Source organism: Artemia franciscana, chromosome 19, assembly GCF_032884065.1.
Source record: "Artemia franciscana chromosome 19, ASM3288406v1, whole genome shotgun sequence".
NCBI classification, from domain to species: domain Eukaryota; kingdom Metazoa; phylum Arthropoda; class Branchiopoda; order Anostraca; family Artemiidae; genus Artemia; species Artemia franciscana.
In genome coordinates, this window is record NC_088881.1 from 11476151 (window position 1) to 11501464 (window position 25314).

Below are 25314 nucleotides of genomic sequence, written 5' to 3' on the forward strand. Positions count from 1 at the left end.
AAAAAATTATAATGCACGCACAAACACACAAAAAGAAAGACACACACTATTAGCTCAAGGCACAAAAAGTTTATTTCTTACAATGTTATTAAAATTTACACATTAAATTACAATATTACTAAGTTACTAAATCACTAAAATACTCACGCACAAACACAAAGAAAGAAAGACACACACTACTAGCTCAAAGCACAAAAAGTTTATTTCTTTTAGTTTTACTAAAAACCGTTAATATTCTTGAAAATTTGAGGTTTGATTCAAGTGAGCTCCCGACATCTAGCCCTGCGATAATCAATGTGTCCTATTTTACAGGTGACCCTTCTGAAGAGCAAAGAGTATTAGACTGGATATTTGAAAATCGTAATGAGCAGAGCATAGTAAATATTTCAAGAACAACCCTTAATGACCTAGTAACAGAAAGAGACTACATTGCAGTAATTTTCTGTAAGTTTGTGTTATTATTATTATTATCGAAAAAAGTTAACTTTTCATTATTAGAATAAAATATAACAATAAGGCCGAGGCACTAGTGCTTTTGGGCTATCTAATGGAAGAATAGACACCTCTTATTTCTATACTTATTTTTATCCAAGGGTAAAACCACTACTAAATTATACCACTCCTCCTTTTCAGATTAAAAAAGGAGATTAGGAGAGCTCGTTTTGTGTTTTCAACATTTATCTTCCAAGAAACATTTTCACAGAAAATGGAGTGCGAAATTTTAGAAAATTCTTCTTTTCTTTGGTTAATTAACGCAATAGAAAAAAAGAATAAAAATAGTCAGTTCAAAAGATTGCTAATTTTGAGCCAAAAAAGGATATATTTATGCACCGGAAAAACCTAAAGAAATGAAATAATTTGGACTGGTTATGAACAAGAAAAGTCTTAGATTTGAATTTGGTTTTGTAGAATAAAAATATTAAACACACAGCTGAGGAATAAAAAGGTTTTTTGTGCTTTTATTACGGAAAAACCTTGATTTTCATGAAGGTTGTAATTAGTGATTATAGCTACATTTGCATTTTGGTAACCGTGACTTAAACTATGCAAGAGGAGAAAGTTGGCTCAAAATCTATTTATAAAATTTTTGCCTTATTAACCCGTGATTTGAATATCACATTCTATAGTAGAAGATAATTAGCAGATAATTATAAAACTATACTAGCAGATAATTTCCGAAGCTCGGCGATCTTTCATTGTGTCTGACACGACACGAGACATGTCTTGTGTTCATTAGTTGCTGTTGAGTTTTATTTATTATATCCTTTAAAAATTGATGCTGCCGCAGAAGTCGGAGTTAACGGCGCTAGGTTGGATTTTGCTTTAGTTAAAGTGGGTGGGGATAAGTAGGTTTTTCTCAGAGTCTTTAAAATATCAGGGAATAAGTGCTGCTCTTCAACAGCCTTATTTACATATTTATCTGTCCTTGCACAAGCTTCTTTAAAGTGGTCATTCCAGTTGCGGATATGTGCTTCAGCTATATTATGCTCAGAGTGGGTACCGTAGCAAAAGAATAGATATACGACATGATTTTTTTTTTGTCTTTGGTGGCTTTAATAGCCACTGATTGCCATAATGGGCATTCCTTAACTGAAGCTAGGACTGATCTTTTAGGATCAAACGGTTTTTACTTTGCCATTTTACGATCTGCAGTAGCGAGGCGGACACACTTCAGGTAATAGACTTCAACAACAAAATGTTCCAGTTTGAGACCCCAAGGTACTCATGTTTGTAATATGCGCTTGGTTTTTGACACAAGCTCATCAAATTTCAGCAAGAACTATATCCGATTCAATTGAAAACTTGCTTAGTTTTTCACTCTTTGAACTCTGACAGCCCCTCTGTATGTAAGCTAGCTACTATAAATGCCCACATAGCCATATGTTTTCTGCAACAGTTTAGGTTGTTAAGAGTAATGTAAACAAGTCATAAAATTATATTTTTAGAAAATCAAACTTATTTTAAAGGGAATCGTTTCAATTCTGGATAGTGAAGGTTTCCACATTACACGTTTTGGAGAAAACAGTTTAAGTATATTATTTATAATTGATTTTGTGCATCATTTAACATGTTTAGATATATAAGCACCCTCAGATACTTTCAGAAGGTAGGTGGCAGGTAAAAGCCTAAAAAAAACTTCTGTAAGGGTTAACAAATGTCAACACAAAGAATTCTGAGAAGAGCCTCGTATATTTTATTGATTTACTTCACTAAGTCCCATCCGGCCTTGGTGGTCGTCTCGTGGCCTCTGTCCTCGCAAGCGAATGTATTTGTTGCCTACACGGCTCTCTGTCTTGTGCCATTCTGAAAAGACCAGGGAGGTTGCATTAGAAGAAATTCTCCCTCCTGCGCTTAGGAGGGCGACCACCAGGACAGGAGCCCTGGATGTGACCTTCGATGGCAATTTTCGGTAGCTGGTCGTTGGACATGCACTGGTTGTGGCCAAGTCACTTGAATTGTTAGAAACAGATCTTGTTCAGAATGGTAGCATTATACTGCAGTCTTTTGAGTAGGTTGACATTTGAGACTCAATGTACGTATGTTATTCCAGCAATTCGACGCAGCAGCTTTGTCTCAAACGTGGCGAGTCGCCTGGAGTCTTCTAGTCCTACTGTCCACGTTTCACAGCCATGCTTACCTATAAGAATGATGATGGAGCAGAATGGTTTAAGTTTTAGCTTCACGGAGATTCGATTTTGCTTCCATATTAGCATCAAAGCTCTGAAGCTGGTGCTACCCAGAGCGAGGTGTCTTTTGATGTCCACTGAGTGATTATAGTTGCTCGTGATCTGGCTCCCCAGGCATGTGAAGCTGTCTACTCATTCTATTTTCACTCTATTAAGCTTTATTTTTGATGTGGATGGGTTATTGAACATTGACACGCGCTTGGCTTTCGTTTTATCCCCGTTGATTTTCATCCTGAAGGTTCGTGTAACTACTTCCAGGTTTCTGCTTTGGTTTGGAGTTTAGAGACAGATCCAGTGAGCGTTTCAATGTCGTCTTCGTATGCCAGCTTGTCTATTATGGTCCCTCCTATCATAACCAGATTGGTTGCTAGAACATGCGATATTACACAGTGGAAGAAGAGATTAAACGTTTGATGTGAGAGGATTCATCCTTGTAAAACACCAACAGAAGTTCAGAGTTCTTCGATCGTTACCTTAACTGTTTCTACTTAGCTTCTGAACCGCTCATACCTGTTACGAATGGGTTATACGATATTTCACGAGACGCCGCAATGCAGTAATTTATGCCAAAGGCCTTCTGTCCAAATTAAGTCGAAAGCCTGGTCCAGGTCATTTATTTGATTTGAGTGACTTCAAGGCAGCTTTAACCTCGCTTCTGAGTGGTTGTGGGTTTGGTTCTAATGGGGAGATGGTTGAATTCCTAAGAGCGGTAGGGTCAAGATTGACTGGGGGGTTTAACTTTTCATGAAAATGTTGTTTCCATCTCTCTATTATTCCCGTTGCGTCGCTGATAGGAGTCCCGTCTTTAGCTAGGAGTAAATTTGGAAGTGTAGTTTTTCGCCTTGATAGCTCTCGTTTTCTTTTGTACACGGCATGGGTAATGCCTTTTCGGAAGTCGAGCTCGCATTGGTCCAATTTGTTATGAATGTACACGGTTAGAGTGTGTTTGATCTTCCTTTCTGTTAGTCGTTTAAGATGCTTATAAATGTCTCTGCTTTCTGGGTCTTGCCTATTAGCAACAGCACGCTTGTATTTAAACAGTTGAATGATCTCATCGGAGATCCATGGCTTTTTGAAGCAGGACTGTCTCGGCTGTCTTTATGGAGATCTTGGTGCTCTTATCGACTAGGCCGTCTAAACCTATTTCCTCTAGATTCATTGAAAAATTCTCTAAAAGGGTTTTGAGAGCCAAATTGAGATACATCCGTTAACGATTTCGAGTTACCTCTCTTTCAGAAGCTCAGTACGGAATCTCGGGACTTTTTTCTGGAGTTTTGTTGCCGATTCAGACGGAGGCGGAAAGATGCCATTACCAGTGTGCGATCATTGTTAAAATCTCCTTCTGCAAGAGCGACTGCGTCTAGTGTGCTAGTTTTCCAGTGTTTCGGGACGAGTACATAATCGATGACTTTTTTGGTGGTTCCACCGCGTGATCTCCACGTTACTTTTAGTTGCTCTCTGTGTTTGAAAAGATTGTTGGCCACTACCAGCTCGTTATCCCGGCAGTATTCCAGAATGCACTAATCTCTTCTTTTTCTGGTACCATGTCCAAATGTTCCCATGACGTCTTCATTACCGTCGGAATTTGCACCCACTACTGCGTTAAAGTCTCCAATAAAGAGTTATGTCTTTTTTTGGAATGGAGTCTGTGAGGCTTTGGAGTTGGATGTAAAATTCCTCTGAGCCTTCATCGCTACAAGAAGAACCTGGCGCATAAACTTGGATGATGCTCAGGTTCGCAGTTGAAACTTTGAGCCGGATAGCAATGATACGTTCTGAGCCTGGAGCTCCTGAGATAAGTGATTTCTTTGCTGGAAATTGAGTTTTAGCGTAGCCGGTCATCAGGTCATCAGTAACCTTTCTAGCGGAACCGGTCGTCGTATCATCGTCTACTCCGGACATTGTATCTGGTTTGTATGTTGCCCCGGACGTGGTAGATGGCATCGCATGGTCATCAGATCGATCATGGTCGCCCGTACGTGGCAGCATTGGTTCTTCTAAGTTTTCTTATTGTATTGGTATTGCCAAATACTGTACTTCTTGTATCAATTTTTTCAGATGTTTCAATTGTTTCAGTAAAGAGAGGATCCGATCATTCAATTCGTTCACTCCGTTTAAATCGCTCTTATTGCACTGAGCCGAAACAATATGGTAGACTCATAATAGAGGAAACGCAAATTTTTCTCTAAAAAGAAAGACATAACGCTATCTAGCGTTATCCGGCAGAATGAGATTATAAGTAATTGCTTATTTTACGTTTTGCAAATTCTTTCAATTTCAAGTTACATAGTGTTCTGATTCAATTGTATTTTTTTCACCAAAAACTAGTTGTAACACAATCAATTGTTTGTAAGTCATGTTTTTTTTATTCATTTGATTTATTTCTTCCAGATACTGAAGAAGAAGATGAGAGCCAAAGGGTACTTAGGAGGCTCGAACTAATAGATCAAGATGTTTTGGAATACGATATAGAAATTTTTAAGATACAAGATCATTTGATTGCTAAGAAATATGGATTTAGGACAACGCCTGGATTAATTTTATTTAAAAAAGGAAGACCTGAAAAGTATGACGGTATGTGAGCCACTTTAATTTGTTTGTTTTAGCTAGGATTTAATTAAATCACCCCATAACAAAAAGAATACTTTTATACTAAAACTCTCCGTGATTCCCATTTTGGGGCGCAGGCCCCAACGTTGAGGCCTGGCACTATTTTGTTGGGTCAATGGCAGGACGTACGCCCTTCAGCTGCCTATACTTTAGAGTTTTTGCTTTTAAAAAAAAACTATTGGTTTGGGACTAACTGACGTCACATTATGTACATTTAAAGAGCAAAAAAGTTACATGATAGTATTGCGATAACGTCAAACGTTGTAAAAAATTTACTAGAATAAAGTATACTAAGAGGTGTACCCTAAAAAATTACCAAAAAATAACCGACCCGTAAAAAATTACCAAGTTAGTAGCTATTTAAGCTTCTTTCCGGTGAAAACGTGTAAGATTTTGGATAATAAAATTTAAATATCACGAGGGACATCTGGATTTTAGAAAAATCTTGGTGGGACAGGGCTAAAATTGTTGGGAACGAGTAGTTTAGGTGATAGATTGTCCTTGCTCTTGAAAGAAAGGATTTAAGAGGAAGAAAATATTCCTAGCGGTAGTTTTGAGCGTTGAGTGTATTCTTAGTTGTAGGTATCTGAACGGGGTATACCATATACGTACCGCATGTGGTATATGACACATCACAATAATATTTGATGCCGAACGACAGGTTTTGATTGGTACAATGAGGGTCTTAAATTCGTGTATCTTATAAAACTTCTAAAAAAATTATGAAAAGTGAATTTCACCTTTTCTTGATTCGTGTATAAGGTGAAGAAACAGGACCTTTTAGTAGATACAACACAGTGAGAAAATGCCACACCTATTAATTCATCTAAGCCAATAGTCATCCTTAACCTCTAGTCGTGTATTGCTTAAACACCAACAAAATCAACATGAATAAGAAAAATAGAATTGTGTTTAATTATTAGTTTCGCCTTAAACTTAATAATTCTTATAGTCGTTATTCGCCCTTTAAGTCAAGAAACGACACTAATTGTGTTGCGAGAGCAACACTTTGGTTTTGTCCCGGTTTTTTTTTGTTTATTTTTTTTCCTATGCCGCCGATCTCAGCTTATTCCTGGAAACTGGTAAGGGTCTAACCTATGCGGTTTTTACGGAAAGTGTGGACCTCAGGCCGGATTGATGAATATGACATTACATTTTGGAAAGCTCCGTAGAACTCTTGCCTGGGGCCAAAAAGGATGGTTTTTGCTTGTCCTCGAGCCAGAGCCTATGGTGTGCGAAGTGAAGTGGAGTTATATAGCCTATGTCAGAGAGGAGTATCTGAAGTTGTGCAGCCAAGCTTTCGTTTCATCAAACCATGTTTCTGCTTTCGAGTGGAAAGCTCCGTTCTAGCAGGCAAGCAGGCAGGCACCAGTTTCAAATTGAAGATGGACTAAAATCTATAAGTGTTAAATATATGCGGTAGTTCCCCGGCCCCACAGCCAATATATCTTCTTTGAGTGATAAATAGAAAAATTTACAGAAACAAAAAAGTGCGATTTTCCCACGGGTCGGAAAGTGCTGCCATCTATTGTTTCTAGCCATTTCTGTTCGTGATTTCAGCTGACTTTACCATTCTTTTTTTTCTACTTGGGATTGCAATAGAGAAATGGTATCAGATATACCTCTTAAACTTTAAAAGTTCTCTCATTGCTAAAGAAATTAGAGCTTATCCTTTGCTCCTTTCTAAGTGGTGATGTTAGAAAGTTGGCCTCCGGCAAAAAAGTCAACTTTTGAACTAAGACAGATAGAATATTTTTTTCAATGACAATCGATAGACCTTGATGAGCTGATCAAAGTATATGTCATCCATTTTTTGTTACAAAAATTCCTTCATGACATACACCAGTTTGAAAGTTTCAAGGGGTTGACAACTTCAGTGGTAAGGTACACACTTGAACCAAAAATAGGCCGGTACCAATTGTGAGATATGTAGGGGACTTCCAAGCAACAGTCGATTATTAGCTTATAATCATCTTTGGCAATGAGGGGTTTGCAACTTTTGCTGATTGGTGTACCTATTATCTGTTTCTGGTGTAATTGATGGTAAGAACAACTTGGTTCCCGATTGTAAGACATGTAGGGGAGTTGTAAGTAATAATCGGCTGTTAGGCTACAATGACTTCAGCGACAAAGGGTTTGGAACTTTTGCTAGTTGGTGTACCCATTATTTGTTTCCGGTGAACTTGGATGTATATCCCGGGAGAGGGACTTGTAAGTAAGAATCGGTTGCTAGAGGAGGCTCACGAGGGGCAACAAATTTGTGCAAATTGGTGCACATCTATGGAATCAGGGACCCATAAATTTCCTGTAATGACTCGCCATCCAATAATAAGCGATCCTGGATGGCGAGTCATTACAGGAAATTTATGGGTCCCTGATGGTATTTTGATCCTGAAAAGTTACACATAGCTTTATAATACCAACTAGATTACATAAGATAATGTTCCAAGTTTCCATCCGTCACGATGTCTACGATTGAAAAGGATAAAGTTCAACCGGCTGCAAAGTGACATTTAGGGGCCTAGTAAGTAATAATCGGCTGTTAGTGTGGACCTCGGGCCGGATTGATGAATATGACATTATATTTTGGAAAGCTCCGTACGACTCTTGCCTGGGGCCAAAAAGGATGGTTTTTGCTTGTCCTCGAGCCAGAGCCTATGGTGTGCAAAGGATAAAGTTCAACTGGCTGCAAAGTCAATTTAGTCCCTTCTTCCAATATTTTTTTTTTCAACCCTGAGGAATAGCCTTTGATCATCTGATTACTGATTGTGTTATTCTTTGTCTCTCACGGAAGAGGGACTTGTAAGCAAGAATGGGTTGCTAGAGGAGGTTCATGAGGGGCTACAAATTTGTGCAAATTGGTGCACATCTATGGTATTTGATCCTGAAAAGTTACGGATAGCTTTATAATACCAACTAGATTATATAAGATAATGTTCCAAGTTTCCATCCGTCACGATGTCTACGATTGAAAAGGATAAAGTTCAACTGGCTGCAAACTCAATTTAGTCCCTTTTTCCGATATTCTTTTGCTGTTGTTTTTTCAACGCTGAAGAATTTGATCATGTGATTACTGATTGTGTTCTTCTTTGAATATGCCGTTTTGAAAGCTTTGATAGTTTTGACAACTTCAGCATTTAACCGATAGCGAAGAAAAAAAACCAAAGTGTTGCTCTCGCAACACTTTAATCGGCAAAGCCGGACAAAGGTTGCCGCAACACTTCACGTTGCCCAGGCAACGTAGGTCTAGTTAAAATTTGGACTAGATTAGCATTTCTCCTACATTGGTAGCAATTCAACGTCCGATAACGTCCATTCAAAAGATATCGAAAAAAGCCTGGCGCTTGCCAACTCTGGCGCTTGCCAGAAATACTATCTGTAGGTACTAGTATCTGTTGATTCTATTCAACGGAAAGAATTGAGAAAGATGCACTTCAACATACTGATAATCCCCATTGACATATATGCGTGTGAGTCATGGAATTGACCGTGCACGTCACCAGGTCACATTTAAACAAAGTTACTTTGTCATATTGCAAACGTACTTATTGGAATCCCAATACTAGGTTATTTGAAATCATCAAGATCAGACACACCATGCCTGATAAAATTGACTACAACAACCCAGGCAGCTAGGCCACATTCAACGTATGTTAAATTTCTATCTTCCAAATATGATCTTGGGTGGTCACTTGGGTTGGCCCTTTAGAGATCAAAAGATATCTTCTCACCAATTCATCTGCCGCAATTTCTTTGCCTGGCTAACGATAGGCGCAATCATCACATTAATAATATTGATAAAATGGGCTACAACAACCTAGGCAGCAAAGCCATATTCAACATATGTTGCATTTCTATCTTCCAAATATGATCTTGGGCTGTCACTTACATGGTTCTCGCCCGTAGATTGCCTCCTTTATAGATCAAAAGATCTCTTCTCACCAATTCACCTGTGACAGTTATTTTGCCTGGCTAACGATAGCTGCTATCACCACATTAATAATATAACAAAGGAAGGGGCTTTAAAGGTATGAAGAGGCGAACCAACCATCAAGGACGGATTGAACTTAAATCAAGTAGGTCAAGTGAAACTATTATAATTATATTCCCTTTTTTTTCTTTACAGCTCATCCTCTTGTACCATCCGTATGCACAATTATTACTGTGGTCTTCAACAGACTTTCTTTAGCTTTATTTTAATTTGTTTTTGATCCTTTTGTTTTTCAATCTTCTTTTACATAATCATTTGTTTGCCTCCTTAAGAAATAAATTAATATTTGTGTTGAAGCTTTTTATATTTCTTTCTATTTTTTTAGAAGATGGGAAATTTTTTCAAGTAGTTTGCACTTTTTTTGGTTCTTCCATAATTTGTTATTTCTTTTAGGAGATCTTGATGATGAGGAGGAAGTACTCGATTGGCTAACTGACCCTGATACTTTGGAATTGGCTGACAGCATTGAAAGAGTTAATAGGAAAATGTTTGAAAAAATAATGTCCCGATCAGACAGTTTGGTTGCATTTTTCTGTAAGAAGTCTTGATTGCTCTCTTTCTTTTTCTCATTTTCTCATTTGCGTATCCTTCTGGTCTCGCTATTTGTTACTGGTCTGCTTGTGCACTGTAAAAATTTTAGAAGCAGTATGAAATGTCCCAACGCTGGAAATAACGGCTTCATAAAATTCCTCTTTTTTGGCAAAAAATATACTTTTTCTTGTTTTGTCTTCAACTGTTTTATAGTTTTTAGTGGGTATCAGCTTCAAGGTGGAATAAAACCTTGGCTTTTCTTAAATATATTTTTTTTTACTATAGGTTCAGTTGTTTGTGTATTATTACCCTTTGAATGAAAATCCGTTGCTACCTTGGTATTTGATATTATTTGGGTGATTTGTCGGCAACAGTTGGCTCATTATATCTACTATAGTTAATTAAAAAAAGAACCTTTGCAGATTGTCTAGGGCCATAGTTGGCTCATTAGCCTCTCCGTTCTCCTCTAATTTTTAGTAATTTTCCCTAGATTTTGCCAAATCAGTTGTTTAATTAAAAAATCAAATGAAACAAAAAAACTTTTGCACATTGTCTAGGTCCATAGTTGGCTCATTAGCCTCTCCATTCTCCTCGAATCTTTAAAATTTTACCCGGTTTTCGCCATTTTAGTGGTTTAGTTTAAAAAAAAAACAATTAAAAGAAAGAAGCTTTGTATATTATCTAGGGCCGTATTAGGCTCATTAGCCTTTCCGTTCTCCTCTAATTTTTCATAATTTCTCCCAGGTTTTGCCATTTTAGTAGTTTAATTTTTAAAAATTTCAATTAAATAAAGAACTTTTGCAGATTGTCTAGGGCCATATTTGGCTCGTTAGCCTCTCCGTTCTCCTCTAATTTTGCATAATTTCTCCCGGATTTTGGCATTTTCATTGTTTCTTTTTGCCTATGGTGGGTAGGGGGGAGCCTATAGTAAAATTGTATATTTATGAGAAGTCAAGCTTTAATTCTTTTTGTAACCTTGCATCTATTGAAAATTCTGAAGTAATTTAGGGAAAAATAAGAAAAAGTAAATATTTTTACAATTCATGTAAATATATCAATCTATCCTTGGGCCTTGATCACGTAGAAATGGTAAAACTTCTAGACAAAATTAAAACATGCGTGAAAAAATAAGCTTTCAATCTATCTAAATGCTGAAATCTTAACGAAAACTGTAAAAAACTTCAAGAGAAAAGGATGGTTAGATTAGAATTTCACTTGACCGATGGTTTCAATATTTGGACGTTTGGCACATTTTTTAAAATTTTCAAAGTGCGCAAGCTCTTTGTTCAAGGATAGAACCACCGGGTGGCTTCATGATTAATAAGATCATAAAATATTTGGACTACATTCACCACCCTGAATCAGAAATTTAAATATGAGAATTCGTAAATTTTTTAAGTCTAGCTTGAATCATTCAAAACAGATAACCGTTTTCTTAGAAATTAACCGAGCATGGAGAAAAATATTATTTGTCTATTTGGTAGTTCCAAACTCATTAGCTATCTCACAATTTGTCTCATTAGTATTTTGGGCATATTATTCCAAAATTTTATTTTTTGGTCATATAAGATTGCAGACATCGGCACTTGAAGTGGGGTAATTTCTTTTGTAACTTCAAAAAGGCCCTAGGATCCCATTTTTGATATCCTATGATTTTCTGGAACCTGCTATGTGTACATAAATACTTACTAGAGAGCCTTTACTTATCATATACGTAATTAATAGAGGGTATCTGAAAGCCCTAATAGTTGTCCTACAAGCTCCCCCCTCACCCTAATGAAAGACAATTTAGTATATATGCAGTGAAGTGTCACCTCAAAAATTTAAGGAAACAGTAAATATTCTAATAATCATGATCTTCTCAAGATCTTTGATTCAAAATTTAGAGCAAGGAAGGAAGGTTCCTTGCCTTGTCTTACCCTTAAATGACTCTCTTTTAAATCCATTAATGTTAAGTTAAAACGACATTAAGTGTCCGTATTGACATTGATGCTGATTGCAAGCAATTTGCAAGCTTTAGCCTATGGGATAAATCTATCTGCTAGAAATTAGATCAGACATTCTTAATAGTTTTCTACCCTACGCCCTTCTTAGTTATATTTTTTGTGTCTTTCAATCTTTTAAAGCAGTAAATTGAAGTTCTTGTCTTACCGTTAGATGGATTTTGACACAACTTCGAATTCTAAATAAAAATGAGCTCGAGTTTTGTTATAGGCAACGATGGGCGTTGAAAACAATGGGATAAGGCTTCAGAATTGCTTGAAAATATTCCTGACGAGGCTAGAGCTTCCGTGATATACCTGTTTACTATAGAAAAGATGGTAGAAGAGATCGGACAATCGAAATATTTTTCTACCCATCTCTTTCATTGTTAAAGTTAATAACAAACAAAGCTCTTTCCAGGCATTTAGTTGTTTTTTTTTGGGAGGGAGGAAAACCCATCAAGAATTTATTTATATGCATTTTGTTAGGTTTTCACGATTTGGGCAAAGATGTTTTTTCTTTCCTTTTTTAGGAGGGGGGGGGGGGTAAAAACCCTAACTCCCCCTAGAGTGGCCTTCAGGGTGAATGACAAAGTTAAGAAATATAGGTTGTCATGATCATTACCTTCTCAATATCTTTGATTCTCCAAGAAGTTTGGATCAATAGACAAAGGGTTTTATCTTACCAATATTAGATAAAAAAGAAGTTTTTCCAACTAAAGTAAGGAGCACCCCATTAAAACTTAAAACGAACAGACATTAGGCCTATTCCGTATAGTTTTTTATTACTTTCAAAAAGCTTCTTATTGTTCCAATTAAAAGACCCTTGTGCGTTTTTCATACTTTAGCGTAAAGAGCGAGGTGTTGAGGAGGAGGTAACCCCAATAACAAATAATATGTGTAAACAATGGGCAATTTTTATAGCTTAAAGATCTTAACCCTAGAGTGGCGGAGGGTCATGTTATATCTGAAGACATAGTTATTTGGCCTTTCAACTATGATAAACAAAGTGGCTATCTCAAAATTATAATTGAAGGATTTCGGGGAAGAATATGTGAGGAAGGGGCCAAGTTGCACTTCAATCTTTTTGGCCGCTTAAAAAGGCCGCTTATAACATTTAATTTCCGTTTGAATAAGCCCTCTCATGATATTCAAGGACCACTGGGTCGGTACGATCACCCCTGGGAAGAAAAACAAATACTCATCCGTGATCTTTCTTCTGGTAAAAAATACAAAATCCCACATTTTTGTAGATAGAAGCTTGAAACCTCTAAAATATGGCTTTCTGATACTCTGTATCTGATGGTGTGATTTTTAAGGTGTTTCCCTCTTTTTTCGAAAAAAGGCAAATTTTCTCCGGCTCGTAACCTTTGATGGGTCAACTTTTGAAGACTTAACTTAATGAAACTTATATATATGAAATTCACATAAAAATTCGATTCTTTTGATATATCTATAGACATAAATAATCCGTTTTCTAGAATTTTTGCTACTGTTGAGCCGGGTCAATCCTTACTTAATGTTCGTTACCACTAAATGTTCGTCATAGATTTTATAGAGCTCGGAATATTAAAAAAAAAAAATAAGCTTGAGTTTCCTTATAGACAATGACGTGGATTGCAAGCAATGTGATAAGGTTCTGGAAGAGCTTGAGAATATCGATGACGAAGCTAGGGCTGCTGGAATTGATTTTGTGAAGCTAGATGACAAAGAACTAGCAAGAGACGTCGGAGTATTTGCCTTACCAGCTGTTGTTTTCTTTAAGCCTGGACAAAGTGATCCAGTAATCTATGCAGGTACTTTTCTATTTACTTACTTTTATTTAAAAATCCTGTTCATAATCTTTTGATTCCATAACTATATTGGTTCTCTAAAGCCATATGCTGTGATCTCCTTTTGGTATTTCCAGTGTGATATGAATGAATGAACTTTATTACCCGTAAAGTATAAAAAACACAAAGTACGGAGTATTATAAATAAATATAAATAAATAAACAAATATAAATAAATAAATATAAATAAATATCTGCCCCAAACTTTGGGGCAGATTGACATGGGGCAGTTTGACATGGATTTGTGTTCCGATCAGGACGGTATTTGCATTATTTACCTTCATCAAAAAAGTTTCTAGTTGAATAGTATTAATAAAAAATATTTTATAATTTTTTGTTTTTTTATTCTTTTATAAAATCGACCCTTAGCAGCAGCCTAAAATGAATTATTTTAAAGTCTTAAATAGTCTTAAAAAGCTTAAACAGTCTTATAAATGAAAAATAGTGATATTTGATATAACTAACTAGCAAAACATTGTCATAATTACTGGTACTCTGAGTCCTGCTATATAAAAAAAGCTTTTTATTTTCGGCAGAATTGATTAGTGTCTAAGAGGTTTGCAGCCCTTACATCCTGATATCAACATTCATTCTTCCAAAACTGATCCTAAGTCAATTCCCCTACATTGTTGAAGCTTTTGAATCAAAATACCACTTTTATGGAGTTCAACGTCCTTAATACTTATAAGACTGGGACAGGGGCTGTTTGACTTTTCTGTTTGTTTGTTGTTTTTTTTTTGGGGGGGGGGGGGTTGTTTTTTGTTTTTTTTGTGAAAAAATAATACAGCTGTTTTTTGTGTTTTCATTTGTTGAATATTTTTTTATATTAAAAGGTAGCTATAAGATGAAACCAACCACAGGATTCTTTTCCTTTATGTCCGTCTTGAGTTATTTATATAATGTGGTTGTGTTCTATGTTTTCTCGGGGAAGTAATAAATATCTGAATCTAACAATCTGAATCTGTTATATATCTTATATATCCTTGCAAATATCATTCGGCTCATAATGGTTGCAAAACTGCAGCTTGCCCCTAAACCCAGCAACTAAAGGCATGTTGTTCATCATAATATTTACATTTTTAATGAATTTTATTTTGCAAATTATTTATTTTTGCTTAGACTATTAATTCCCTATACAACATAGTTAATTAAAAGGATACAATCCAAAACAATTTAATTTGATCTTGGAGTTTCAGAGAATTGTTGATATTGAGATTTCTTATATTTATAATTTTTTGGATTTTGACTTATAATTGTTGATATTTCGCATTTCTTATTTTCTGTGAGTTAGTATATTTACACTTTTCTTTTCCTTTAGAATGAAAAAAAAATAGTGATAAACACCGAAAATTACTGAAACGAAATTATTGCAACAAAAAGTATTGATGAGTAATGGATCATTCATTAGTGGTTTATATGTTCACATTAGCACAGGTGTAGCCCAAAATAAAGTTTAAATATATAAATACCTGAGAAGTTAAATGAGAAATTATAATTCTTTTTCTGAGTGTTGCAGAATATTACTCTTTTCCAGTGTTGGGCGATATTGAATATCGATATTGATATATCGATATCGAAAGATAAATATCGATGTCAGAAACGATATTTTTTTTTTTTTTTTTTTTTTTATTACCGGTGAACATCCATCAGAAAAGATCCAACAGAGAAAATTATTTCGTAAATAGCCGAGAAGAAGAGTAATATGCTCAATTCATTGATTCTTCTACGCTGATACACAGCATGCACAGCCGTATCCATAGGTTGGCATAACCTGTTTGCAACCTAAGTTTAGTGAGGGTGGACTTTCAAATATTGCTAAAAACATCTGACAGTCTAGGGTATTTACCTTATAGGCTTATTCAGATCACATTCGTCATAATTGCCATATACTTCAATTCGCGTTTCAAGAAATTACCCCTGACGTTCTTCTCCAAGTTTAGAGCAAATTACCTTGAGACATGGATTTAGCCTTACTGGAATCTGTATCAACAGATGCAAGGTCCATGACAGTCCTTTTAATTCAGCCACTACAGAATCAAGCCAGTTTGTGGGCATTACCTGACGAAAGTTCTGTAGTCAATGCAAGGCGAGCTTTTTCAGAAACTGCATCTATCACCACCTTCCAGATTTTCAGTAGGGATTCTTTAGTTCCAAGAAAAACTGATCCACTCAGGTCATGAGAGTTTTGTAATATGGGTCTAAGAAATACCCGTAGAAATTTGTCATAAAGTTTATGTCCATTTCCAACACAAATACTGAGAGTGGTTTCCAAGCCTGATCAGTTAATTATATAGATTGTAGTAACAAACTGTAAGTAAGGAGCACTGTTGTTACTTGCCAAAATGTTTGGGGGGGGGTTTTCACCGATTCGCTGGTCATTTTTAACGATTGTTTTTCGTCAATAACTAGACTAATGTCCTTTTCGAATGCAATACGTAAAATCACTGCACGAGTCGGTAAAACCGCTGCATTTACCAACCGAGATTTATATTTTGGTACATATCATGTCACTATTTTAGTGCTGATTATTTAACCAAATGGAAAGTTATGGCACCATCCGTAAAACCGCGGCAGGAGTCGGTAAAACTGCTGCGTCTACCGACCAAGTTTGAGGTTTATGTAGATGACATCAGTATTTTCGTGGTCTTCATTGAACCGAACAAAGAATTTTGGCAGCGTCAGAAAAATCGTGGTGCGATGCGCCAAGATTTTACTGACTTATTTTTTTTTACCGAGCGACCAAAAAGATTGGGGGGCATCCCCCCTCCTCTCATACCTGACAACCTTGGTAAAGTGCAGCTCGGCCAAATAGAAACAGAAAGCCATGGATTTCTGAGAAATTTCTGCTTGATTTTTGAGAAAAGGCGGAATCGCCCCTAAAAAGTGAAAGAACCTTAATAGAAATCGCAGCATCAGATTCTGCATATCCAAGAACTTTACTGTAAGGGTTCCTAGCTTCCATCTGAAAAAAATGTGAAATTTAGTAATTTTTGAAAGATCACAAATGTGTGTTTATATTTATATTTTCAGTCCCTAAAAAGTGAAAGAACCTTAATAGAAATCGCAGCATCAGATTCTGCATATCCAAGAACTTTACTGTAAGGGTTCCTAGCTTCCATCTGAAAAAAATGTGAAATTTAGTAATTTTTGAAAGATCACAAATGTGTGTTTATATTTTCAGTTATTTTGTTTTGTTTTGTTTTTTTCCATGGTGATCTTATCGAACCAACGGCTATATAAGATCGGGAGAGGGTTTAATCGACTGGAAATTAAATTTTAAGTTCCCTATTTTGTGAATTATGTTTCCTATTATGTTTCCTAGCCGAGTCGGTTGGTGCGCTGGATTTGGGATTCTTTGTCTGAAAGGACGCGGGTTCGAATCCTAGTGTACCCAATTGTTCAGTTTGGGACGGGAGTCAGTGGCGTGACTCTGTAAGCTTAGCCAGAGTCGACCAACTTTAAATGGGTACCTGGAGAAATCTGGGGAAGGTAAACAGGAAGAGTGTGCGAAAGCACAGGATGGTTGGCCCCCAACCCCCCATTGCACTTCCTGGCTGAAGGGCCAAGAAACGGAGATCAGCACCGCCGGTAGGGACTGTAAAGTCTAATGCCGCATCCTTTACCTTTTTTTTTTACCTATTTTGTGAACCAAAACGATTAGGGGACAGAAAGATCCCCTCTTCCGTGCCCTTTTTTCCCCAAAGTCATCCAATCAAAATTTTTAGATAGCCATATTGATCACCAGAGTTGAAAAGTCAAGTGATCATGCCTTTGGGGATGACACGGCTTAAATTTAATTTTACATTTGGAGATATATAGGGGAAATTGCCCACGGGAAATTTTCAAAGGAATTGGAATTGTTAGGGGGATTTTTATGAGGGGGTGATTTTTCTGTGGGGGTGATTTTTCACGGGAGGGATTCTCTATGGGAGGATTTTACACGGCAGAAACTTTCTATTTAGAAATTGGGATGTGAAAATTTTCAGTCATTTTCCACGGAGAGAGGATTTCTGGCATGATTTAAAAAATGATCAGAGATTAAAAGAAAAACAAATCTTTTTTTTTCAAACAAAAGTTGGCACAAAAGAATTTTCCATGCGGAATTGTCCAGAAGAAATTTTCTTGGAGTAATTTTCAGCAAGGATGAAATTGTCTGGGAGAAGGGGGATCTTATTCGGGAAGAATTTTTCAAGAAGTGATTTTTGAGGGGAGGGGTTAAAATTTTCCATTGAGAAGAAAGGCGGATTTTCTGTCATTATTAAAAGAATAATAATAAAAAAACAAATATTTTCAACTGAAAGCAAGGAGCAACATCCAAATTAAAAATGAACAGAAATTGTCTCGTGTATGAGGAGGGGGTCCATCTCTTCAATACCTTGTTGTTTACCCTAATTTTAGTTGTTTTTTTCCAATTATTTAAGAACAGCTCTTGAAATAAAAGAGCCTTTTAATTAAATTAGGGAGGTTTATAAAATAGAAACAGAAATTTTGGTGTGAAGGGTGAGGTATTGAAAAGGTGTTATCTCCCTCATACACAAAGCAATTTCTGCTCTTTTGAGTTTTATTGTTGATCCGTACTTTCCGTGGATTTTCTTTTATTTAATCACTGAAAGGCAGAAGCACCTATCAGGGGAAAATATGCTGTTGATTCTGAATAGCCAAAAATGGCCAGTAGGCTATTATTCTTTATCCTGAGCAATTCTAAATCAGGGTTTATGTAATATCCTTCATGTAGTGGAAGTTTTCTTGTATTTTATTCAAAAATTTTTGAAAATTTTTAAAATTACAATTATTTATTGATAAATTCTCTTTTATTACAATTTATTTATTGAGTTTGGGCAGAACCTAATGTTAATCCGAGCAAACAAACTGATCAGGAATATCGAAATCGATATATCGATTATCGAATATTGAAAGTAAAAATATCCATATTTTGATATATTTTTTATTCAAATTATCGCCCAACATATTCTTTTCAATCATTTTTGTTCTAATAGGATGGAAGGGAATTTTAGTATACATGATTTTTAAATATTATTTTTTGTAAACTACTAGTTTCTGGTTTAAATATTTGATTCTTTATAAAAACTAGTTCATTCGGGAGAAAACAGTTCGATTTCTTCTTAAAACTCTTGAAAATTGTGGAGATTTAAGTCCCAAAAGCAGATGAAAATTTACCCGATGTTTTTTTTTTTTTAGAGAAATTGCCCACGAATTGTTCTGGGTACCTGGCTGACTAACCGTATTTCAAACAGTAGGTTGTACAAAAAATGTGGTTCAATCCCATTTTCTAGGGCTATAATGAAATAAAGCTTGAGATGGCTAGGCCACGTTCTGCGGATGAAGGATGACAGCTTGCCGAAGATTGTCCTTTTAGGCCATCCGTCTGGGGCTAAGCGGGAAGCACGTCGTCCTCGTCTGGGGTGGGAGGATGTCATAAATAAAGATTTAAAGGAAATCGCAAGTTCCCGGGGAGATGGTGTAAAGAGGGAGGTCTTGAATAGATTGGGCTAGAGGAGGAGCGTGCTTAGCCGTATTGGCGTCAGGCGGCTTGGTGCTGCAGCGAGTTATTAATAGTACTAGCAGTAGTAGTAGTAGTAGTAGTAGTAGTAGTAGTAGTAGTAGTAGTAGTAGTAGTAGTAGTAGTAGTAGTAGTAGTAGTAGTAGTAGTAGTAGTAGTAGTAGTAGCAGTAGTAGTAGTGGTAGTAGTAGTAGTAGTAATAGTAGCAGCAGTAGTAGCAGTAGTAGTAGTAGTAGTAGTAGTAGTAGTAGTAGTAGTAGTAGTAGTAGTAGTAGTAGTAGTAGTAGTAGTAGTAGTAGTAGTAGTAGTAGTAGTAGTAGTTGTAGTAGTAGTAGTTGTAGTAATGTTATCCCATAATTTATGTTCTTTGCTCTATTCTTATTTTTCTTTCTTAAGGTAAACGATTTTCATTGGTTACTTGTAATTTGACACTTTTAAGCCAAAAATCAGATAAACGATTATTATTTAGACGATTCTGAATTAGAAATCTGATTTTTTTTTTCAAAAACGCGGGAGGTGTAAAACTTCTAGGGGTACTTGTGTGATATACACCCTACCTAATGTTCTTCTAACGCGTTTCTCTGACACTCAATCCTAAGGAAGTATACCAAAGTAAAATAAAAATGTAACATTTTAGAAACAAATGTGGGCTATGTATTTGCACATTAGAGGGGCTGGGGGTAAGGTGTAGCGGGTCTGCATGCCTAATTTATTAGACACAATTATTTGCATATTACGTAGTAAAAATTTTTTTCTAACTTCACACTATCCAAATACTTTACCCTCCTCCCCCTAATATGCAAATATATAGCCCAAATTATATATATTCCATCTATTCTGTAACTTTTCTTTGTCTTGTCTCAAGCTAAGCTGAGAATTACTAATGAAGAAAACCAGTTCTATAATGTGTCAATGAATGAACAACTTGAGCGGCAAGGGGTTTATCATACAAGTACCATTTGAATACTTCTTTTCAAAAAGGGTTGAGGTGTAAGACTCACACGTATTATTTCCCGTCAGAAACTTAAGGGAATGTTCAATATGACTGATTTATAACATAATTATTTTGCTTTACTTTTTACCTTTAGGTGACTTAAAAAGTGAGGAACGCCTATTAGATTGGATGATAATCCAGAAAGACCCAACCTTAGATCAAATTGAAGAAATTGAAGGACAAGAGTTAATTGATTTCATTAGAAAGAAGGAATTCATTTCTGTTTTTTTCTGTAAGTTTTCAGCCTTTTTATATATTATAGTTTCGTCTAATATTGTCAATCCAAACCTTGTTTTTTATCTGAAAAATTCCACTACCATCAAAAGTGTGGAGGAAATATTAATTCCTAAACAATCAAGCTATTACAATCAAGTTCGAAAGAATTGTGTCTAAAAACCTTTAGTGTGGCACCGTACTGATTTTCCTTTTAATTAATTAATTAATTAAAACCCAAATTCTTGCTTTGAATATTAGTAACGCAGTTTGCCATAGCTAACCAAAAAGTATTTGAGTTTTCTTATTATATATGGTCGCTTCTAAATTTAAAATAACTTTTTTTTTCAAGTCAAAGTAAAGGTTAATATTAGGACTGAAACGATTCTGTATATGAAGGGAACTCTGCCATCTTCTAAGTATACCCTTTACACATTAAAGTTCCACTATTCCTTATTATTCCTTTTCCTTATTATTCCTTTCCTTATTACTATTCCTTATTATAGCCGTCCTGGCCGAGTGGATGGGTACGCTGGATTCGGGATCCTTTGTCTGAAAGGACTCGGGTTCGAGTCCTGGCTTACCCAATTCTTCAGTTTGGGACGGGGGTCAGTGGCGTGACTCTGTAAGCTTAGCCAGAGTCGACCCAGCTCTAAATGGGTACCTGGAGAAATCTGGGGAAGGTAAAACAGGAAGTCTAATGCCGTATCCTTTTTTTTTTTTTTATTCCTTATTATAATAATTTTAGAACTTAATATATTTAGCCAGAATCACAAAAATTTCATTAAACAATTGCCTTTCAAAACATTAAACTAATGTAGTTGGCCAAATTAAATACAGATAAATTATCGAAGCAATGCGATAGTTTTTTTAGCCTTATATCTCATTACTCGTGTGTAATACACACCAAAGGAAAAAGTTAAGTTGAGGCCCGTCACTGCTTCCAATTTGAAAAAGTAATTTTCCTGGTTGCTCATGATTGGGAAAGGTAATTCTCTTATTTTTCATTTTAGGGTATGAATTCCAATGGTGCTTTCACTTCAATCCATGGTTTTGATCCAATGGGTTTTCACTTCAATCTGAGATGATTTTGAGGATATTTTGGGCTTTTTTTGAATATCCATAAATTCAATGTCACAATATACTTGTAACATTAAGATTACCAAAAATAACAATAATCATTCGTGAATCAGCATCAAACAGCAGTTCTTCTACCCTGATTTTTTTTTTTTATCAAAGTGGGTTTTAAAATTTTGATTATAATGGACCAGAGTTCATTCTTTAGAGTTTATCTGAAGCTGCAACCATGATGTCAGGTGCTCTTGTCTTGAAGTACCGAGAAGAAAAAGAAAGTCAATCCTAGAAAATGTGGTGGGGCAAGGAGGCAGCAGTTTCCTCACATAAATTATTGCTCTTTTTGTTCTACATTTAATGTTAAGCTTTGCTTTCAGTTGAAAAGGTTTATTTATTTATTCTGTGTTCTTTTCTAATATCATAGAAACTCAAGCGTAGAAAATGTGGTGGGGCAAGGAGGCAGCAGTTTCCTCACATAAATTATTTCTCTTTTTTTCTATATTTAATGTTAAACTTTACTTTCAGTTGAAAAAGTTTATTTATTTATTCTGTGTTCTTTTCTAATATCATATTCATGGTAATCTAAACATTAAGAGAACTTACACCCCTCAAAACCACTGCTCTTGATGCTAAAACTTAACTTTCGTACCACAGTCATTCGCTAATAAGGGATTGTTTAGGTAAAATTAGAGTGTTGAATAGTATAGTTGAAAACTATGAACCATTAAAACTTTTGGAGCCAATTAAACCCGTGAAATTGTAGCGTAAGGCCACATTTTTCATTTTACTTTTCATTTTACATTTTCATTTGTTTCATTTTACTTATTTTGAGAATGTTTCCGCGATTCTATGAAAATCTCTATCTAGGCTATTTTAAAAATGAGTAGAGTGGATTAGCTAATTTTTTAAATATGATGACCCCCCCCCCACCTCTAACACAGCTTGATCTCTCTGATTCTGGTTCTCTTATAAATTTTTGCTAATTTGTTGAAGCCACAAGGTTGAGCTGACAATAAAAAAGTAAAAGCACACAAAGCTCACTCTCAGAAAGTAATGACAAAGATAAAGACAGTTCAAAATGAATGAAAAAAAAGGTAAGGTCAAATTCATACCAACAGTCAGTTCTTACCATGGAATAACCATTCAGTGGCTCTTAGAATTTGAAGCTATATCTTGTCTTGTTGTTGCGAGTTGTTATTGTTTCGTGTCTCCTTATTCCTTTCTTTAAGTCGTTGTTATTCCGCTGAAATACTGCACCAGTGCTTTAATATATCTTTAAACATGTAACTTAACATTATCCCTGCTTTAATTTATCTTCCAGACAACGAAGAGGACTGTGAAAAATGTACCGAAGTTTTAGAGGGATTAGAAAATATAGATGACGACACCGATCGACATGGCATTCAAATGCTGAAAACAAAGGACACCGCTATTGCTAAAAATTATGGCGTAATGGACTTCCCTGCTCTTATCTACTTTGAAAACCAAGTGCCATCTATATTTGAAGGTATATAGGCCTTTTAGCTTGCTTAAAAAATCACAAAACTCCGTCCTCATTGATGTAATGAAATTCATATTATTATTTGTATTGTTTAATTTTGACCCACTAATAACAAAATAAAGTTGAATAAAACATAGAAAGAAAAGAAAAAAACAAATAAAAAATGAAAGAAAAAAACAAAAAACAAAAGAAAAGAAAAAAGAGCATTATTACAAAAAATATATACTTTCAAGTCACTGAAACGGCAGCAGTTAATAATTGCGCCAACCCAAAATCTTACGGTCTTGCAGGATAACTTTACTGAAAACATCATTGCCTTCGAGAATTTCTTCATATTGCAATAAAACAGAAATCGAAGCTGAGGGACTTTTGGTCAACAATGAGGAAATTGAAGTAGTGAGAGAGTTCAAATATCCCGGCAGCATTCTTACGCAAGATGGCAATCCTGAATGAGAAATTTTGTGCAGAATAGCATTGGCTGGCTCTGCCTTCAATTGTCTCAAAAATGCTTGGAGAAATAGCAAATACTCCCAGAAGCTAAACTCTAGAAGCTAGAATTTATAATAGCAACGTCCTCTCCGTCCTTACATATGGTTGTGAAACTTGGCGTATCACTGCGCAACTAGGAAAATGACTACGGACATTCGATAATAACTGCCTAAGATCTCTTTTATATATACATTGAACTGAGAGAATAAGAAATGATGAGATTTATACCATGACAAATCATACCCCCGTCCTTGATGCCATTAGAAAGCGACGATGTATGTACTGGGGGCACATGGTGTGAATGGGTGATGGAAAGCTACCTCATGACATATGGTGTTGGATACCCCCTGGCCTCCGCAAGTCAGGAAGACCAAAAATGACCGTTGGCAGGATGTTAGAGAAGGAGGCGAAGCTGGCGAGGTCTTCGATGGAGGAGCTTTGGTCGAGGGCTCAGGACAGGTCGTCGTAGCGAACCACTGTTGCTGCCTTATGCGCCCTCAGGCGTGGGAGGACCTAAGTAAGTAAGTAAGTCGAAAAGGGTAGAAATGTGTAATAGAGGAAATATAAATACGCAAACAAGAAATTTCTTCCTTTTCTAACAGAGGAAAAAACTTCAATTCTGTTAACCATTTTTCGTTATTTCAATCACTGTTTCAAAAGGGATTACAGTCTCTATTATTTGGCTGCTGAAACTTTTTTCTTAAAGTTTAAGCCATTGGTTAAATTCCTGAAAGAGGATATTCTTTCAGAAGGGTGTCTGAAAATGGTGATTTTTTTAACCTGTTTTCGTTAAAATACACATTTTGTATTTACCCCTCTCTTTTTAGCCACTAACTTAAATTTTCTAGTTTTCCATATATGCAGTTATATATATATATAAGTGGAGTAAAAACTAAAGAATATAAATAAAATTCGCTGCACAAAACAAACAACAAATAAATAACTATCCCAACATCAAACAGCTTATAACAACCGGATCAGACAGGGATGAAGGCCCATCCTCAAAGGCGCTTCAGAAATGAGTTGCTGTTGATGAGTCCACATAATATGAGTAGCACCAATCTGAGCGATTAACTTCTATTCTGGTAAAAACGTGGTAAATAAAGGAGAAACTGGCTATACTGGAAATAATATGGACGGATTAAAACGGCTTTTATTATTTAAAACTAAATATTTGTTCATTGTCTTGAAATAAACCATACAAATAAAAACAAAATGAGAAGGTTTCTATGTTTTTCTTTATCTTTAATTGGAGAATTTTCATTTAACACACAGCAAAAATCTCTATTGCCACAGAACCTTTCTTCTCAGCCATCTTAAAGATTTGAATGAGACATTAAATTCCAGCCATTATAAATATCCCATTCGTCGCTATAATTTTATAACCACAATTTATAATTTATATCACAATAGTTACTGGAAATGCTACGGATATATATATATACATATATTTTTTTTCTGTCTCAAGGACAAACTAATCCATCCTTTTGGATATAAAATCTGACCATTATTATCAATCAAAGCAAGAAAATGCGTGGGTTCTTTGAGGGAATGTATATTATGTAGTTCAAGGAATTTCGATTTGTTATAACTGACACATCTTAGTTTATAATTATGTAATTGGTAAGTTTATGCAACCCTCTGAAAAACCCGTTAATTTAAATACATTAAATCAGAACGAACCCGGCTAGATCAGTAAGTAAAGCATCAGATTCCCAGTATCAGAACTGCGGGTATGAGCTCGTTAGAAATTTTGTTCTGACGGCAAAAAGTATAATGTTAAGAAGGTGTTTTCTTTTGTGAAAAAATGGACGAAAAAATTGAAATTCAAACTATTATATATTAGAAGACAGATAAAGAATTATTTTTTTAGAGGTTCAACAGCGGGG

The 25314-nt window shown here is 35.7% G+C and overlaps 1 protein-coding gene across 24 annotated transcripts in view; it reads left to right on the forward strand.

Moving 5' to 3' along the window:
* LOC136039286 (uncharacterized) overlaps window positions 1–25314 on the forward strand; it is a 287308-nt gene that overhangs the window by 228014 nt on the left and 33980 nt on the right. For 22 of the 24 annotated variants that reach the window (XR_010620405.1, XR_010620404.1, XR_010620410.1 and 19 more), the window contains 6 exons: window positions 313–444; window positions 5079–5261; window positions 9682–9822; window positions 13406–13597; window positions 20243–20380; window positions 22757–22942. Coding sequence is in view for 12 of the 24 variants with exons in the window: in XM_065722888.1 (XP_065578960.1) it covers window positions 313–444; window positions 5079–5261; window positions 9682–9822; window positions 13406–13597; window positions 20243–20380; window positions 22757–22942 (972 nt within the window). In the remaining 12 variants the exon portion in view is untranslated. Of the gene's footprint in view, window positions 1–312; window positions 445–5078; window positions 5262–9681; window positions 9823–13405; window positions 13598–20242; window positions 20381–22756; window positions 22943–25314 lie in introns of those variants that run through there. The other 2 variants (XR_010620409.1, XR_010620413.1) reach the window with 1 other exon arrangement.